This window comes from Carassius gibelio, chromosome A12 (assembly GCF_023724105.1).
Source record: "Carassius gibelio isolate Cgi1373 ecotype wild population from Czech Republic chromosome A12, carGib1.2-hapl.c, whole genome shotgun sequence".
Lineage (NCBI taxonomy): Eukaryota > Metazoa > Chordata > Actinopteri > Cypriniformes > Cyprinidae > Carassius > Carassius gibelio.
In genome coordinates this window covers 3,326,521-3,343,410 of record NC_068382.1, presented here as the reverse complement: position 1 = coordinate 3,343,410, position 16,890 = coordinate 3,326,521, and the positions used below count along the sequence as shown (strand labels likewise).

Genomic DNA, 16,890 nt, shown 5'->3' with positions numbered 1-16,890 from the left:
TGTAAAAAGCAGCATAACTGTTTCCAACATAATTAATCTGCATATTAGAATGATTTCTGAAAGATCATGCATTGAAGGTGGCTTGAGAACCTAGGTTTCCAAAGGCGGCGCGTGTGTAAGGCTGGCCATGGAGACTTTGGGCAAAAATGCCCCTGCACAATCAAATTAAATATATTACATCTGTTGCTAACAAAGTGAAAATGAACAGACAGTGTCGATTGTGGCATCAAATTAAGATCTGCTCATGTTTCGCCACATTTCATTTTAGGCGTTTTTAAAGTGCTGCGCATTTAACCAATCACACGCAATTCTGTTGAGTTTAGGAATGACCGATCAGATGCGTTCAGATGAGTCATCGCTGAAACTCATTAGTTTTGAGTGCGCGCGCGTTGACTGAATTCCGCGAATTCTCTCGTCATTAACAACAAAGCGCGTACATTGCAAGTAAGAGAATAATTTCACAGTGTATACAGCTTCAGTGACTTTAACACGATCGTTTTTTTTTTGAGAGTGCTTAAACTTGCGATAGATCAAAGTTAGTGATAATGTCACTTTCTATATATAATGTATTCGCTGTTCGATTAACCATGGAAAGTAAATATATCAATAACATTTAAATTGTAATTAAATTGTAAATATGTTAAATGCAAATTCAGCCCCATTAAACATATTTCATTAGCCTACATGACACTTTTGTTGTTGGCTAAAAAGACGGGTTTATGATGTTTAATACATTTGGCTGCTTTTAGTCTTAGCTGGAGTTCCCTCCGCTTATGTCAGCAAAGACTATAATACCCTAGTCTTAAAGGGACTTTGATATTCAGTCACGCAGAAATAAGCCATAGCAACGCCTCAGATTGACAGACTTTTGAGCGATTAGTTAAAAACGGCAGAGGCTTGAGTCCTCGAGCAACCCCCAACCAAACCCGCCACGTGCCTGCCCCTAAGCTCCCCCCTTCAACAGCTGAAGCTACTTTTTGGGTCACTTTATCAAAAAAATTTTTTTTTCCTTTTAGCGTTCCACACCCACGGTACACTGCAAAAAAAAAAATAGGGTCATTTATACAACACCATACAAAAATACACACACAAAAAAATCTAAACATGCCACATATCTTTGGAAAGATGATATTATTATCGTTATTCGAATGATGCAAACTCTTTTTAACACAATAAAATCAGCACGCACAATCTTTGTCAGACTGCCAAGCTCCACGCTGTGATCCTAGTGTGTTTTCTACTTTATAGCTCACAGGTATAGTCATCTTAAGGCATCTGTTTACAAAAAAAAAAAAGAAAGAAAAAAGGACGGTATGTGATTTATTAGCTATTATAAATTCGCTGTAAACAATGTTGTTTTGTGGCTTATTGCTTTATTACTCTCAATACCAGACTTAGGTGACACTCTGAGTTTTGTTGAACAGCTCGCAATTGATTTGGGGATGCTTTTTTACGTGCAGGAATGCCAAGGGGTTTTAAACCAAGCAAAAAAATAAATAAAATAATAATAATTATTTGACAGAATAATAATGAACCAAACACCAAGCTGTTAAATAATATTACATAGGCTACAATACAAAAATAAATAAATAAATAAATAAATAATACATGCTCATGTTCTTGACTAAAATGCGACGCCGCTAAAGCCAATCCGACGGTCATAGCCTTCTGAACGGCTTTCAAAACGTTTCCGTGAAATATGATCTCATTACATATTTTTTCACTTGTGCGTCATTTTCTCAACATTTTAACCAATAAGATCAGAAATAATAACAGTAAACAATGTTTTTTTTTACAACTGATCACTCAATAAAATAATTCAGAGCCTGTAGTTTTCTTTGTTCCGAACACGGAAAAAGTGCCCGAAGCAACATCCCAGCTGAAGATCTTCCACGTTTACACATCCGAACTCCTCCTACAGGAGCCCACAACTGACTGCGCACAAGCCTCACTCTCAGTCTACATTTTCCTTAAAATGGTACGGAGGGTGATTTTAAGTTTACTGCTGGCGACGTGGTTCTCCGTGGACTGTAACCCCGGGCCTATCGATGATATTGCAGTTGATCGACACTTCATCCCTAAGAACTGCATCAGAGAAGCGAAATCAGGAGATTTCGTGCGTTATCACTATAACGGCACTTTTACTGACGGAAAACTGTTTGACTCTAGGTGAGATAATTAAGCCAACTGTTCACTGAGTGATGTTCATTCTTTGCATCTTGCACATTAAAAATATTCACATCAGGCGATAGCATTGTGTTTTGGAGATGTCCAGTGTAGTGCCGTGATTTTCTGGACGTGCACCAATGGAATATTACATTGGAATACGTTTTTTTGTGATATGGTAAAATCAGGCTACTTCTATTATATAATTTGAAGTAGCCTTTTAAAGTTACATGCTAATAGGTTTGTTCAAGATGTTCTACTCAAATCTATTTAACAATATTATATTGGATATTATATATTACTATGGCAGTGCTTCGAGACACCGGTGAGTTACATGGAAAGCATTTATGGACATCATATAAAGTATCATACGTGGCCAATGGCCGTATGGTATCTTGATAGGGAGCTCACTCGGTTTCTATGCCTTGTGCATTTTTTTTTTTGCAGTGTAGCTTGAAAACAACTATTCTGAATAATTTTGATACATGATAGACAAGCTGCATTTGTAAAAGAGCTATAGAAATAAAATGGACTTGTGTAAAATGTGCTTTTATGGCTTCCAAAGCTCTGTCTGTGCATGTATGCTGTGTGTTGGAACTCTTTCCTTTTCACAATAAATATATTGTAATGTGATTTGTTTGTTTTAAATGCAGCTATGATAGGGGGGCTGCATTCTTTGGACAAGTGGGCCAAAAGTGGCAGATTGTTGGTGTGGACAAAGGCATTCTGGGTATGTGTGTGAATGAGCGTAGGAGGATCACCGTACCCCCCCACTTGGCTTACGGTAGCCAAGGAGCAGGTAATATACCCAAACCAACCTTTAACATTCATCAAACTAAATGTGCATACTAGTTTAATTCTCAGACTTGGAAAGCAGCTCAAAAACCATTTGGAGCACACAGGTCATGGCTTAAAATGTCTGGGTGCATTGTATTAGATATCATAGAAATCTCTCTTGTCTTCCTTCTGTGCCATTTCAGGTGATAAAGTGCCACCAGACACAACATTAGTGTTTGATCTGGTTCTGCTGGACATCTTTAACAGAGCAGACCACGTTCAGACCAAAGTCATCATTACACCTAAAGAATGCAAGCGCTCAGTCATGAGGACTGACTTTGTCCGCTTTCACTTCAATGGGACATTGCTGGATGGCACTGTGTTTGACTCCAGGTTAGTGCTACTTACTGTCCTAGTAGTCTCAACTCAAAGGAACTGCAAAAAATAATAACTATTTACAAACAAGTTTCCTGAACACTCCTGCCAACAAACTCATGCTCTTGTTTGAGCAATATGTTGATATTGCCATGGATCCACAATGTTGACACCGTTCATGCAAATAATTTTACATATGGCTTCATAATAATTCTCTTTGTACTGGCATAAGAGAAAGTATTTTAACATCTAAAAGCTAGCTTAGTGGATATGTCATAAACAGTATCAGAAGTGTGTTGATTAATCTTGTATTGGACATGATGCAGCTACAAGCGTTCCCAGACGCAGGATGCAGTGGTTGGGGAAGGTTGGCTCATAAAAGGCTTGGATGAAGGGTTGCTGGGCATGTGTGTGGGAGAAATACGACACTTCGTCATCCCCCCATTTTTGGCATTTGGAGAAAAAGGATTTGGTAAGCAAGCAAACCACCCACATGTACATATTAAGAATAACTAGTTCTATTAATTATAGATTTTTATTCAAATCTTGGACATGGTTGCACTCTTTTGTATTCTGTTGGACTTTTCTCACGTGTCAATATAATTCTGGGCTTCCTTTCGAGAGGGCCTCTCTACTTTACAGTGTAAACTGATGCTTTGGGCAAACACCTTTTTCCCTCAAGTACTGAAGCCTAAAGTAAGTAGATAAGAAAGAACTTTAGGCTAGGTACACACTTTGTACGTAGAGAGGGCTGTACATTCACTCCCCCAGGGCCGGATTAGGACACATCTCTGCCCCTCCCCCCACCAATCCTGCATTTATTTAATCCAAAAACAGCAAGAGCAGTAATTTTGTGAAATATTTTTACTATGTAAAATAACTGCTTTCGGTTGGAATATATTTTAAAATGTTATTTACTTCTCTGAATAAAAAGCTGAATTTTCACATGATCCTCCAGATATTATTTTAATATGCTCAATTGCTGTTCAAGAAACATTTGTTATTATTATTATTATTATTATTATTATTACTATTATTATTATTATTATTAAGAGTACATCAGAATATTTTGATGAATAGAAACATCCAAAGATCAGCATTTATCTGAAATAAAAAGCTTTTGTAACATTATACATTCACTATACCAAAAGCTTGGAGTCAGAGGTGATGATAAAGACATTTATAATGTTACAAGGGAAATTTCTATTTCAGATAAATTATGTTCTTCTGAACTTTCTATTCAATTAAGAAACCTGAAAAAATAAATCCTATCTATTTTCAGCTTAATAATAATAATAATAATAATAATACATATTTTTGAGCAGCCAATCAGCATATTAGAATGATTTCTGAACGATCACTGAAGTCTGGAGTAATGATATGTTGCTATTTTTGCTGTATTTTGGATCAAATAAATGCAGGCGTGGTGAGCAGAAGAGACTTCTTAAAAAATAAAAATGAAAAATCGTACTGATCAAAACCTTTTGACATGTAGTGTAATAGAACACAATTTCTAAAATGCCTAAATGCCAAAATTAGTACAATGTATTTGTTGAAAAAAATATAATACTGAACACACTATTGCATTATTAGGCTGTGACTCATTATCTTTATTCTTCTGGCCGCTTTATCTCTTTCATCGAGTCCCACACATCGGTTCTGTTTGGAACTGTTTGATGGAAGCGGAACAGACATGAGCCGATTTGTGTAGCGCAGTGCTGCCAGTCAAGACCAACTGATTCATGATTTATTATCGAATTAAAACAATTGTAAATTATCACTTTGTTATATTGAGAAGGCATACATGTAAAATATTAATAATAATAATAATAATAACAAACAAAAACATTCGGCCAAATCTGCCGCTAGGCCACCTGGAATACTCCTGGTGCTCCTTATGGCCAGTCCGGGCCTCACTCCCCCTACCTACAATCCCTGCTGGAATGAGACTCAAACTCATCATATTCTTGGCGTCAGTGCTTCATATTGTCTTGCCTCCCTGTGCTCACGTACTGCATTTTAATGCAGCTAACTTCTCAATAAAACTGTTTTTATTAATATATTCAACCGTTTCTCAGATAATGGAATGAATATTATAGTGACTGAAACACAGTCTATTAAGACTAAATAACCAGCTCTCAAATATATTAATCTACACTAAAATCCTAATCACAACATTGTCTAATGAAATCAAATACACATACAAATGATTAAGACAATGGCTGTGCTGTTATTTCGGCTATACTTGCATGTAAAGTAGAGTTGGAAGCAACAGAATATCTTTTTTTAATTGAAAGTGCTGCTCCTCTCTGCGCTCGCTGAACAGAGCAAACACGGAGAGAGGCCCTGTCCCAAATGGAACACTTCATGCGCACTTGCGGTCTTATGGACTTACAATGGCAACCGCGTGTCCGTTAAGTCCCAGGCGGCAAGGAAGTCGACCGGAAGTTGAAGTCGGCCGCGTGCCTCCATCTTGTAGCAGAACTTCACTTGCATTAGCATTCCCATTGACTCCCATTCATTTTGGCGTAATTTTGACAGCGAATAACTTTACATCTGAGGCGTTTAAAGACTCCGTTTGTCCATTATTTATTTCTAAAGATACAAGACAATGTATAAAGGGCTCCATTACCTTCTATGTTACATTATGGCCCCGTAGAAACAGTTTTTGTAAAAAATAGGCTAACGATTGCATCATAACGTGACTCTGTTGCATTACCGTACAGACAGGAGGAGAAGCTCGCAAGCAATTAACTTAATATGACGTACTGGCGTTACATTTTAAAATACAATACAAAATAATTAATCAGAATACTTACTCCTGCTCACTCATGACAAAGAACTCCCCGCTCAAGCTCGCCGTCTCTGCAAGATTAACGATGGCAGTTTGCACGCACAGCCACTTAGAAGATTTACATCTGTCAGACAGGTTGCTGACGTCGTCAAGCTTCGTTTGAGTCTGCGTGTCAGAAACGGAAGTGCTAAAAAACACTAAAAATGGGCATCACATGTCTCAGTTGAGTTCCAATGGGGTCGCTGTGTCCATTTCTTTTACTGTCTATGGTAAAGTCCACGAGACCATAGGGTGTCCCATATGTCATTTAAGCGATCAGAAGGGTGCTCACGAGTGCCCCCTCTGCAGCCGTTATGCGCCCCTCGATCCGCACTTCTGCCGAGCCCGCACTGGGTGAGCTCCGCAGCAGACTTCTACCTGACAGTGCGGCATTACGTCACAAAAGTACAGACCCAGAAGAAGAACGCAGGGCTTTAGGGTGCCATTTGGGACAGGGCCAGAGAGGTATGTGTGCTGGGAAAGCAAGACCTCACACTCAGTCTCAGAGACTAAATAAGGTTGGTCCAAGAAAGTCATAAGATTTGCCGCTTGTTGCTTTTTTGGAAAAAAGTCATTAAGGGGAGTCAATAAATCTAGCAACAAATTTTCTAAGTTGGCAACACTGGGTGGAGCTACTTCCAGATGCCTTCTTGATATATTCAAATTAGTGATGTACCATGTACAAATCTGCACACACATTTTATACATTTAAGACTCTGCACTGAGAGGCAGTATGTGGGGATGTGATTTAAGGCCCGTTCACACCAAGCACGATAACTATAAAGATAACGATAAAGATATAGTTCTAAAAATCGTTCTCAATATTAAAGAATAGCAGAGTCCACACCATAACTATAACGATAAAGGCACAGAGAAACGATATTGTTGGAATCACTTTCAGAAAGTTTTTTTTCCCTGATGAACGATAAAAAATTTCCAACCAATCAGAATCAGTCCTGCTGTAATGAGCTCGAGAATTTAAAGCAGTAGACGCACGTCTGCTTAGAATACAAAGACAATATAATTTGCTAGTGTGGACGCTAATATCATTATCTTTATAGTTATTTTTATAGTTATCATTCTTATAGTTATTGTACATATGGAACACTGCAAAAGACTAAATATCTTACAGTCCTTTGGCTTATCTAAAGTATCTTGATTTAAGAATAGTAAGATATTTTGACTAGAAACCAGACAAACTTACTAAGTAAGATAAGCCGTTTTTTTTTGCAGTGAAGGTAGGTTGTTCAAAAGAGAGACTGCTCTGATAGAATCTATTTTTGAGTCTTGTTGTGTGGGCATACTGTTTCTCAGATGGCAGGAGGGTGAACATGTTGTGACCTAGATCTAAAGGGTCTCTCTATGATGGTTTTGGCCTTCCGGGTGCAATGTGCCCTCTAAATGTCCTCCAGTCTAAGGAGCTAGGAGCCTGTAATTCTCTCTGCTGTTTTAATTATACACTGGAGAGACTTCCTGTTTTCTGAGGTACAGACAGAGTACCACACTGAAATGCAATAGGTAATGACAAAATAGTTAAAACTAAATTCGAATTTTTTTACTTAAATATTATTAATATTCAAATTATATTCACATTTAAAATGCATAATTTCAGTTAGGGCGGAAAAGGGCGGAAAGCCAGAAAAACAGAATCAATTCTTTCATTTAAAAACATGAGATGAAGTGGGATGGGGAACAAAAATCCACCATAAAGTCTCAAGATATGTTTTTAACTTAAAAATTAATTTTACAAAACATAATGGAAACATAATGCAAACTTTCCAAACATACAGCTCTTCTGTGAGAGACGCGAGTCTAATGGTGTCCCTCTAGAAAATGTGGACTGTGAAGTGGACTGTGGACTGTGAAGTGAAGTGTACCCGGGGCTCACAAGGCAGCCTCCTTAATGCACAACTAAAATTTAAATGGAACTTTTTGCATTAGAATGTGGATTTTTATTTTAAATTCAACAAAATGTTTGAAATTCGATTTTCCTTTGACCATCCTAGATGACAGAAACAATGACAGACCTAGGGAAGTAGGGTTGTGTATCATCAGCAAAGTCACGAAACGGTACATATCGTTTCGATACAACAGTGATAATTCATACATACACAGCCTCTCTCTCTCCCTCTCTCTCTCTCTCTCTCTCTCTCTCTCTCTCGCTCTAAATGAACACTTGATGAATCACACTTTTCTGAGAATAGAATATTGAAGTGGAGATCACTAAACTGCAAGCTAACCATTGTTTTCAGAAAACAAGCATGTTTATCTATGGTGGAGAGAGAATGGGTACTCATGAATGCCAGGTTGACAAAGATAAGTAGCACACTTAGCAGATATTTCCATATTGCACAAGTGGGAAGCTCTGTTCAAAGGATTACATCTGTTTATATCAGGCAACCCAGTTGTGTTCCTCTACAGCCAGATTAAACCTTGCTGTAGTCTATATATTATGCACTATTCATATTCATCCTTGCACTTTTTAACTAAATTTTAAATGTTATTCTTGTATTCAAATTAAGTGCGGTCCACTGCTACACACGTGCCACAATATTGATACATGGCCAACTGTATTGATATTCGTATTGTCAAATCTCTTTGACAGTGCATCATCGTATTGATGTTTCGAACACAGCACTATGTAGAAGTTCACAAGCACACTCAGGAAATGTAGTCTGTCAAGTCCTTATTCAGTTAATGCCATTGCTGTATGTGAAAAGGGGTGTGAAAGCACCCTATATAAGCGGAGCTGAGCGGTATTTCATTTGAAAATTTCTCCCTTCATTATAAATGCTTCGCCAATAGGGGATTATGGAATAAGCTTTGCTGACCCCCTTTAAATGTTCTGATGAAGAATGGATTGAAGATATCATTTAGGTCTGCTTGATCTGTGTGGGAACAATTAGGATCCCAGTCAAACTCAAACTTTGCATATTCCGCCTGGCCGTGCCCAAGCACTCATCATAGGTGGCGCATACCTAACTTCAAGAAACAAATCTGGCTCTTATGTTCCCATCATGGTAGTGGTGCCAAATGTAAAGTTTGCAGTAGAGCTTATATGCTGGCACAGGTCCCGCTGACCCCCCCCCCCCCCCACACACACACACACCTCAGCGGCGTTCAGTATTGTACAAAGCACAAAATATCCCAGCCAAGAGAGAGGATACTTTTTTTGTGAAAAGAAAACAAAAATACTTTATTCAACAATTTTCTTCTGTGTCAGTCTCCGCCACTATTCACAAGAGGACCATGATGCATGAATGTGATCCTGATGACGCAGGAGCCTGTGTTCTGATGGGCTTTGGTTTTCTTACATTTTAATTAAATTCATGCATTTAGCAGATGCTTTTAACCAAAGCAACTTACCTGGGACTCAAACCCGCAAACTTGCACTTGCTAACAATGACAGCTATGTATGCTGCCATGTTCTTTGATAAGCACTGACTGTTCCGCTGTTTTTCATACAGATGTGTAAGTGTTGTTTACACTGACCAACATATATGCCTGCGCTGCCACTGTGCACTACTCTTCAATAAGCACCGGCTGTGCTGCTGTCTTTCATGCAGATGTATGGTGTTTCTTTACATGACCTCTATATAATAATAATAATAATAATAATAATAATAATTCCTTACATTTATATAGCGCTTTTCTAGGCACTCAAAGCGCTTTACATAGACAGGGGGTATCTATATATATATATATATACTGTACTCCGCTCTGCTGCTGTCATTCATGTAGGTAGTCTTGCCACACTGACCGCTATATTTGCCAACATGTAAAGTTGCTTACACTGACCACTATGTAAGTTGCTGAATACTATACAGTATATTCAGGTTCTGCAGCTGTGTGTCACCCTTCTATGATAAGCACTGTCTGTGCTGCTGTCTTTCATACAGATGTGTAGTAGTGCTTAGACCTCTATGTGCTGATGCTGCCCCCATGTGTTGACTTTTTTGACCTATGTTGCAGCCTGGAATTAAACCATGCCATGCTGGTTTCGCCTGGCCAGAGGAGAACTAGCCCCCTGACTCGGCCTGGTTTCTCCCCAGGTTTTTTCTCCATTACCGTCACAGATGGAGTTTTGGTTCCTTGCCACTGTCGCCCTTGGCTTGCTTCATTGGGGACGCTTGACTGATTGCACAGGCACTATTGAAAGAGAGCTGAACTGGATGATGACATCACTGAATCATCAATTTACTGACTTTAGCTGAAAAATGACTCCAGGACAACAGACTTTGTTATTGTCCTCTTGCATTATTGACAAACTGTTTCTGTTTGACACTGTAAAGCTGCTTTGACACAATCAGTGTTGTATAAAGCGTTATACAAATAAAGGTGACCTGACTATTGCAGGCACTGATATCACTGCTTTACTTTGTGCTATAATTGTTCCATTGTTCAGTGTAACAAGCTGAACAACAGAATACAGAAGTTACTAATATGTATCCTATCAGAATTCTTTCTCCCCTTACCTTAAAGAGACAGGCTCAATATGAAATACACAGATTGCCCTATATCAATAGTGTAATGCAGACTACCGCACAGGAATGCACCAGCATAACGAGTGCATTATCAAGATCTCCCTCAGACTGTTTGCACTGTAACATTATTTGGCATGTTGGGACTGCTTCATGTGCACCACTTCAGCTATGGTTAAAAGCATGCATTCATGCATGGGCTCGTCACTTGAGCTCAATGTGAATCTTGGTGAATCTCAAATGCCTAGAAGCTCTGGCCTTCTGGAGGAGCAAAGCCTTCTACAACAGCAGCCTTGTATGATGGTCACCTGGCACTCTGATGACCTGTCTGGAACTGCCTGGTGCTCGGAACAGGTCACCTTTTTCTGAAGTGTTTCTACACTTAGGTCTGTCACAAGCATGTTCTCATTTGCATGGACAACATGGCCGCTATGGCGTTCATGAATCACCATGGTGGTTCCCATTCTCGCCCTCTTCACACACTCACCTGTTGGCATGGGCAGACCAGCACCTCCTGTCTGTTGAGCCGTCTGTCTCTCTGGGAATCTCAATCACAGGGTGTACATGCGCCGAGGCACAGGGAACACGCAGCCCTGGTTCTTGGGACTTCAATGGCCAATTTCATTTAGAAGAGACTCCCTCTCTCACGCAAGTGACTCAGTCTGGCATCCAGCACAGACTTATGGGATCTGCGCATCTGGCCAATCAACAGTTTGTAATCTCACTGTCATAGTAAGTGCTGAAGACAATTTCAGAGGTGAGCGCTCCATCTAATAGACATCTGTACATCCGTGAAAATACTGTAATTGCACTTTGAAGGGCCAATACCCTGTCAACTACCTGTTGTCTTTTCTACAATAGTGTTTGGATGACAGCGGAACGCCCTCCACGCTCAAGTGCATGTAGCTGTCATATCAGCATTCATGTGTTGCATCTCACTGCTATATATTTTTGCTGTTGTGCACACGCACTTACAGCAGTTCAGTAGGCCCACCCTCCCTCTCAGAGCTGCAGGATTCCACTAGTTAAAAAATAAATAAAATAAAAAAACATTCTGTAGTAGGTGGTGCCGGCGTTGCTGCCACCTAGCCATCTTACACACAGTTCCCCAGGCTAATATGCTAATCCCAGTAAGCTCCACAACTGCATGTCTGGCTGTTGTCTGGAATGTGCTGTTTGTGCTTTACAGTAACATGGCGTGAAGTTTTATTCAGTTGAAAGTTTCTGATGAAATGCTACTAAACGCCGCTTATTTAGTAAGTGATGCCCAGTTTTTCCTCTGTAACCATTTACAAAGTCGGCAGGTGTATGATTCCTGGAGTTTTAAAATCGGTTTAGATTGTGTAGTGTAGTAGATTCCAGCCTTAAATCTAAAGTAGCACTGTTGGACATTGAACAGTTTTTTTTTTTTTTCTTAAAATAAAAAGCATAAATGTTTCCTGTGTGAGGTTTAGTAAAATCACACACACATAAAAAAAAAAAACCCCACTCCTAATATACAGTACATCCATTGACAGACAGTTGTGATTTTGGTTTAGTCAATCCAAATTTATTTGTATAATTATTTTCACAATACACATTTCCAAGTAGCTTTAGAGAAAATCATGCGATTAATGTTTATATATATATATATATGAATATATTTATGTCTTAAAGTCGCATTTAGCAGATTAAAGCTGGGTGATAATATAGTTTATATTTTACAACGATACAATCAATTAACCAATTGAGATGTGCTAAATAGTATATATATCATCCTACACGAGTGTACTGCTTCTATGCAGTACATTTCCAACTTTATGTAAATTCACTTATTTCCAAAATCCTAGGACTGGCACATTATATAACAGGTAGCTACAACATGTTGGGACACTTTAAAAAATAATAGTTTTGAACTCTCTAAAAGAGTTAGTTCACCCAAAAAATGAAACTTTGCTCATAAATTACTCACCCTCAAGTCATCCTAGGTGTATATGACTTTCTTCTTTTAGACGAATCCAGTTGGAGTTATTTTAAAAACTGTCTTTGATCTTTTGAGCTGTTGATTCATCTGATAGAAGAAAGTCATATGCACCTAAGATGACTTGAGGGTGGGTAATTTATGGTCAAATTTTCATTTTTGGGTGATTTTTTTTTTTTAAACAAATGATCTTTCTGACCTCTCATCCCCATGATTTCACCTTTCTTGTGTCTCTCTTTTCCTCAGGCACAGAAATCCCTCCTCATGCATCATTAGTGTATCACATTCTCCTGGAAGACCTCCACAACCCTAAAGATGACATCATTGTGGAGGTCATTGAAGCGCCTGAACCATGTACACGCAAGACTGTTGCGGGCGATTACATTCGCTACCACTACAATGCTTCCTTTCTCAATGGCATCACATTTGACTCCAGGTTAATTGTTTTTTTTTTGCTTGTTTGTTGTTTTGGATTGCTGTAGATGTTACTGAGATTCTAATGTATTATATTACCTCTAATCACACAGCTATCAGTATAATAATACGTACAACACATACATTGGAATGGGCTACGTGATCGCTGGAATGGATAAAGGCTTGCAGGGTGTGTGTACAGGAGAGAGGAGAAGAATCATCTTGCCGCCTCATCTTGCATATGGCCAGCAGGGGGCAGGTTAGTTTATCCTAATTTATTTTAAATGCTAGTTTATCAATGAAAGTTGAATGAAAAGTGTGCCATGTATATTTACACAAGGCTTGTCAAACTCAGTTGAGGTTAGGGTTAGGGTTGATTCTAACACACATACAATGTAGTCTGAAAATAAGTCTGAAGGTTCTTCATTGGTTGGATAAATAGTGTATAGTGCATATAATAGCCAATGATGATAGACAAAGGCCAGTTGACATAGTTGGCAACATTTCAGATAGCTGATGTTAACTGCCGTTTACATTCAAAATGTTACTATCCAGTAAGTGCAGCTCTGTTTTGGCCAGGTAAGGACATTCCAGGTTCAGCGGTGTTGGTCTTTGACATCCATGTGATAGACTTCCATGGCGTCAAAGATCCAGTGCAGGTGGATATCACACGTAAACCTGAGGTGTGTAATGAAACCAGTGAGGTGAATGACTTCATTCAGTACCACTACAACTGCTCGCTGCTGGACGGCACGCTGCTCTTTACATCGTGAGTGTCCCCAATCTATCGAATATCTTTATAATAGCTTCACTATTAATTACATTTTTTATGTATTTAAATTTAAGTGTATCAATACTAATACAATTTGCTAATGGTTTTGTGGTTTGGATTAGTTATTAATGTCTGATCTTTGCAGGAGGGACTATGAGACCCCACAGGATGTGGTGCTTGGAGGGGGTAAAATAATTGACGGCCTAGACGAGGCTCTTAGGAATATGTGTGTAGGAGAGAGACGGACGGTCATAGTGCCACCACACCTTGGACATGGAGAGAAAGGAGGTTTGTCTTATATCATGTGTCTGTTTCATAATCTAAAAGGATGTAAACCAGTGCCGACCAACTATCTGTTCAGACAGGAACAATTTCACTGTACTATTAGCTCAAATACAGTGACACTAACATGTAAAAAAATAAAAATAAACAATTTGGAAAAATTTTGCACAACATCACTATTGCTCCCCAATGGATCCTCTCCAGTGAAAAACAATAATCTACACAACATAAGTCCATTAATAACCAATCATGTGGAGTGAAAACCTATGTTAAGAAACAAATACATCATTGATTGTTTCATTTTAAACGGTCACTTCTGGCCAAAATGCCAGTCCATAATGCTTTCCTCCAGCGAAGTCATCCATGTCCTCTCAAATCAAAATCAACCAACATATGTTTAGAAAGGTTCTGGACTGTTTTCGTTTGATCTGTGCATATTTCTCCTCTCACATAAGATGACTTGGAGAAAGGCATTTAGCCAGAATCAGTGGTTATGAATTTGTATTTTACAAACATTTACCGTATTTTTCGGACCATATGTCGAATCAGTCGAAAAATACGTCATGAGGAGGAAAAAAAAAACATATGTAACATCGCATTTATTTAGAACCAAGAGAAAACATTACCGCTCTATGTTTTCAGTGTAGGCTATAAGAGCACTGAGCAGCATAGAGCGCCCTCTCGCGGCTGGAGACGGTAATGTTTTCTCTTGGTTCATGTCAAATTAATCAAAGTCGCAACAGACTATAAATCGCAGGACCAGCCAAACTATGAAAAGAAGTGCGACTTATAGTCCGGGAAATATTGTAATCACAAATGTACATCCTTGTCGTGTGTTCTCTTGTTTTTCTAGCTGGCATTGTCCCAGGGAGTGCAGTGCTGCGCTTCGAACTGGAGTTGGTGTCTCTGCAGAAGGGGCTTCCAGAAGGCTACCTGTTCATTTGGCTCGAAGAGAGTCCGGTTGAGCTGTTTAAGGAACTAGACATCAACCAGGACCAACAGGTCCCTTTAGAAGAGGTCTGTTTTTAGCTCTAGATGATTTCCTCCTTTGAGCAAGCTTTTCTGATTTAGTTGTCAGAACCCTGTTCTTCTTAAAAATGATGATGATCACAATCAGGCCCTGAAATGTGTTATCTTGTGAAAGCTTTACATGTCAGTCAAATAAAGTGGGTGGTTCTTGACCAAAATATGCTGCAAGGTGGACATGTGAGACCACTATAAGGGCCTTACTCAAGGGCACAATACAAAACTCAGACTTTTGACTAGTTTCTGTAAGATATGTTACATTGCTAGATATAGGACTTGTATTTGGCCCTTTTTTATTAGCTTTTTCTTTACTGTTGCTGAAGTATTTACCTCATCAGGGCACATGGTCTTTGTAATTTAATACTTGTTTTAGTAAGTGCCACGGTCACTTGGGTAAGAAAGCAATGATTTAGTTTTAATCCTAACTTTATTACTGTACCTTGTGTCTCCACAGTTTTCCCAGTTCATCAAACAGCAGGTATCAGAAGGGAAAGGTCGTCTTAAACCAGCTCAGGATCCAGAGACTGTCATCATGGATATGTTCAAGAACCAGGATAGGAACTCTGATGGTCTGATCACTCAGGATGAGCTAAAACTAAAAGTGGATGAGGATGCAGAGAAAACACACCATGAAGAACTGTGAAACTCTCATGGATATTCACAAAAGCATGAGAACAAAGCAACAGACTCATAATCCTGAGGCTGAAAACTAGACCAACGTGCTTTCCAGTATTAAAAGTTTGTACATTTGATGGTCACATATTTTTATATTCCTAAACATGTTGGATCTCAAAAATGCATTTGTGCCACCTAATAAAATGTTTCAAAAGTATAAAAAAACATTTTATTTTGAAATGAAATATTATGACAACTCTTACAAAAAAGATATGTGTTCAAGTGTGCTATTAGTTTACTTCTTTAGACTTAAAATAAGAGAAAATACTTTGTGTATCATTAGAAAATGAAAGGTAGGTTTGATCAGGGTTAGATTTGAGGAACCCTGCTTTAGAAATAATTGTAATATGCTAATTATACTAGTATACTATTAAGTCAGGGTTGGCCAAGGTCCTGGAGAGCCACAGTCCTGCAAAGTTTTGCTCCAACCTTGCAACGTTCTAGTAACCCTTAGACCTTGATTAGCTTGTTCAGGTGTGTTTGATTTGGGTTGGAGTGAAACTCTGGACTCAGGCTCTTCCAGGACAGACGTTGGGTACCCCTGTATTTAGTACAAAAATAGTAAACTAAAAGTATAATGTTAAGTTCACTTAAAAACCAAGTGTACTTACATTATAAAAACTAAAATGTTTTCCTGTAGTATAGATCACTATTTCCTGTAGTATAGATGTAATATAGTTGCAATACCAATGAAAAACTCAAAATGTACTACTCTTACTGTTAAAGGACACTTTTACAAACAGAAGCAAGCAAAAAGCAGCAAATTTATTCCCAATAAGTGCTGAAATAAGTTAAAATTTACTATAAATATTCATTTTAGAACACTTGCTACAAAATTATAATTGGAAAATATACTTGAACCCAATCTGCTAATGAAGAAGTATACTTTTATTTTATAAGTATAATCTTCATTAATGAATTATTTGTTCATTTGTCCTTTCATAATACTGTCCTGTGAGTATTTTTAGGGTGAATGTAGATGTTTTGAAATAACTTTCTGGATGTAGCGGTGATTAATGTATGCTATTTTTGCCTTCTTTTCTTTCCATTGGTTCCTATTGAACTTTATGTACATACTTGTATATGTGTGTCCACAAGTCACCAAAACTGTACACTTGAAATAGCAAAA

General features: G+C 38.4%; 1 protein-coding gene across 1 annotated transcript; it reads left to right on the top strand.

The window, feature by feature from the left end:
• The first annotated feature begins 1,715 nt into the window (after nt 1–1,715).
• fkbp10b (FKBP prolyl isomerase 10b) lies at nt 1,716–15,838 on the top strand. Its single transcript, XM_052612170.1, has 10 exons — nt 1,716–2,169; nt 2,820–2,965; nt 3,147–3,336; nt 3,645–3,790; nt 12,839–13,028; nt 13,120–13,265; nt 13,586–13,775; nt 13,924–14,066; nt 14,914–15,077; nt 15,541–15,838. The coding sequence occupies exons 1-10, from the start codon at nt 1,976–1,978 to the stop codon at nt 15,727–15,729; spliced, it is 1,698 nt and encodes a 565-aa protein (XP_052468130.1). The 5' UTR covers nt 1,716–1,975; the 3' UTR covers nt 15,730–15,838.
• Nucleotides 15,839–16,890: the final 1,052 nt, after the last annotated feature.

Excerpts from the sequence above, each read along its gene's own strand:
- fkbp10b (XM_052612170.1), top strand. The coding sequence starts at position 1,976 with ATGGTACGGAGGGTGATTTTAAGTTTACTGCTGGCGACGTGGTTCTCC. Across the intron at positions 13,776-13,923 it reads GGCACGCTGCTCTTTACATC|GAGGGACTATGAGACCCCAC; the intron begins GTGAGTGTCCCC and ends TGATCTTTGCAG. Across the intron at positions 15,078-15,540 it reads AACAGGTCCCTTTAGAAGAG|TTTTCCCAGTTCATCAAACA; the intron begins GTCTGTTTTTAG and ends GTGTCTCCACAG.